Here is a 2237-nt window from a genome sequence, read left to right on the forward strand (position 1 = left end):
GAATTGATTAAATACATCTATGAGAGTCTAAATCTTAGGCTAGTGGAGGAAGGTGATTGAACAGGGCAAGAGATGCTCTGGAGTGAGAGAGGATGGGACGGATTTTCCCTACTTGCGGGACTCTGGGGGATGAGGATTTACTATTCTCTCCATATCGTGTTGCAACTCGAACGGGGCTGAGTCGGCTAAGCGAACTTTGCAATGTTCGACACGGCAGAGAGAGAGAGAGAGAGAGAGAGAGAGAGAGAGAGAGAGAGAGAGAGGACACACAGAGAGAGATAGAGAGAGAGAGAGGACACAGACAGAGACAGAGACAGAGAGAGAGAGAGAGAGAGGACACACAGAGAGAGATAGAGAGAGAGAGAGGACACAGACAGAGACAGAGACAGAGACAGAGAGAGAGAGAGAGAGAGAGAGAGAGAAAATGAGAGAGAGAGAGAGGATAGTGGGTGTTCTGTGGGACCCGGATAGAAGCACAGTGTTTCATCTGCCTCCAACACACCAGGGGCTGGCTCTCTCCTTGCACACACGCACACACACGGATGCACACACATGGACGCACAGGGACACTGATCAAAGGCTGACACTATAGGGGAGACTCGTTCTTTCTTTCTCATTCACGCGTGCGCGCGTGCACACACACACACACACACACACACACACACACACACACACACACACACACACACACACACACACACACACACACACACACACACACACACACACACACACACACACACACACGAGAACAAGCACACACAGGCACTTCCACAGATGATACAGTGGCACTCTCACCTCTGTGACTCACTCTCACACTCACTCTCATACGGTGCGTGCGTGCGTGCGTGCGTGCGTGCGTGCGTGCGTGCGTGCGTGCGTGCGTGCGTGCGTGCGCCCCCATGCGTGCGTTCATAAGGCAAATCCATTGTGCTCGGAAATACAATTGGCAAGATTTACAACAAACAAAAGTGAACCGTGGAGGGTGCCAGTGGCATCACCCGCTATACACACACCCTCTTTTTCAAATGTCTCTCTCTCTCACTCTCTCTCCAATCTGTCCTTCGATCTCCCCCAATCCACCCAGCTCTCAATTCTGTTTCATCTCAGACTTTATCTCTGTTCATCTCATCTCTAAACACGCACACAGCCCACCGCCTGTCCTGCTTCACCAACCCCCTCCCCCCCCTTCGATTGGTAGATTGAATACTTTATTAGTCAGAAATAAACAGCTCGAAGTACAGTCAGACATTGAGCTGAAAGAACTTGTTTCCATTGTGGTCTTCAAACCATGTTCTCTCTCTCTCTCTCTTTCTCAGTACAGTACAGTTTTGTATAATGTGTCAATAAGCGGCACACAGAAAAGTAGAAAGAGACTGCGTGTGTGCGTGTGTCTGTGTGTGTCTTTGTTTACGTGCGTCATGTGCACACACACTGGTGAGTGAGAGAGAAATCAGGCCAGCTCCCAGCTGAGTTCCAATTGCGCGCACGCCCATGTTTCTCAGCATCTACGTCAGGCAGACACACAAGGTGTGCGTGCGCACATTTTTGCACCGTGCGATTGCACTTGTTTTCGTCATGGTTTATTTCCAAGTGTGTCAGAGGGACACAGCGAGTGGAACCTTGGCTCGTGCACGCCAAGGAGAGAGAGAGAGAGAGAGAGAGAGAGAGAGAGAGAGAGAGAGAGAGGAGGGAAGGAGAGAGAAAGAGGAGGGAAGAATGACTCATAAAGGCACAAATGAACTTCAGATAAAAAGGAGAGAGCATTTTCATCATCTTGAACTTCTCCCCCTATGTTTTTTTTTCTTCTCCCCTTTGTGTGTTTGGTTTGTTTTGTTCCATATATTCATATATTCGCTACATGTACAGTATATATGTGTCCATATTGGGTAGGCAGTATACTGTATATCGTTGCTGTCGGGCAGAAACCAGAAAACCTTTTACACCCTACTTGATCTTAACAAGATCCACACGCGTGTTGAGCGTGCTGCTACTTTTGATATATTTTTTATTTGAATCCTGAAAAGTAACGTGTGTGTGTGCGTGCGTGCGTGCATGCGTGCGTGCGTGCGTGCGTGCGTGCATATAGAGAGAGAGAGAGAGAGAGAGAGAGGGAGAGATAGAGAGCAGCATCTCCTCCATAACAAGCATCTTTACAGAGTGCTGTTGTTTGTCCATCGATCAGCTTTTGTTACCGTGTGAACACTTTTTACTGCCCCAAGGAACACCACGCTCTG

General features: G+C 48.7%; 1 protein-coding gene across 1 annotated transcript in view; it reads right to left on the bottom strand.

The window, feature by feature from the left end:
* Positions 1 to 829, bottom strand: part of nlgn2a (neuroligin 2a) — a gene marked incomplete at its 5' end in the record, with an annotated part of 8149 nt that extends 7320 nt beyond the window's left edge. The window contains one exon of the mRNA XM_079491292.1: positions 799 to 829. Within this exon, the coding sequence (XP_079347418.1) occupies positions 799 to 829 (31 nt within the window). The remainder of the gene's footprint in view (positions 1 to 798) is intronic.
* Between the last annotated feature and the right edge of the window lie 1408 nt (positions 830 to 2237).

Source organism: Electrona antarctica (assembly GCF_951216825.1).
Source record: "Electrona antarctica genome assembly, chromosome: 21".
Lineage (NCBI taxonomy): Eukaryota > Metazoa > Chordata > Actinopteri > Myctophiformes > Myctophidae > Electrona > Electrona antarctica.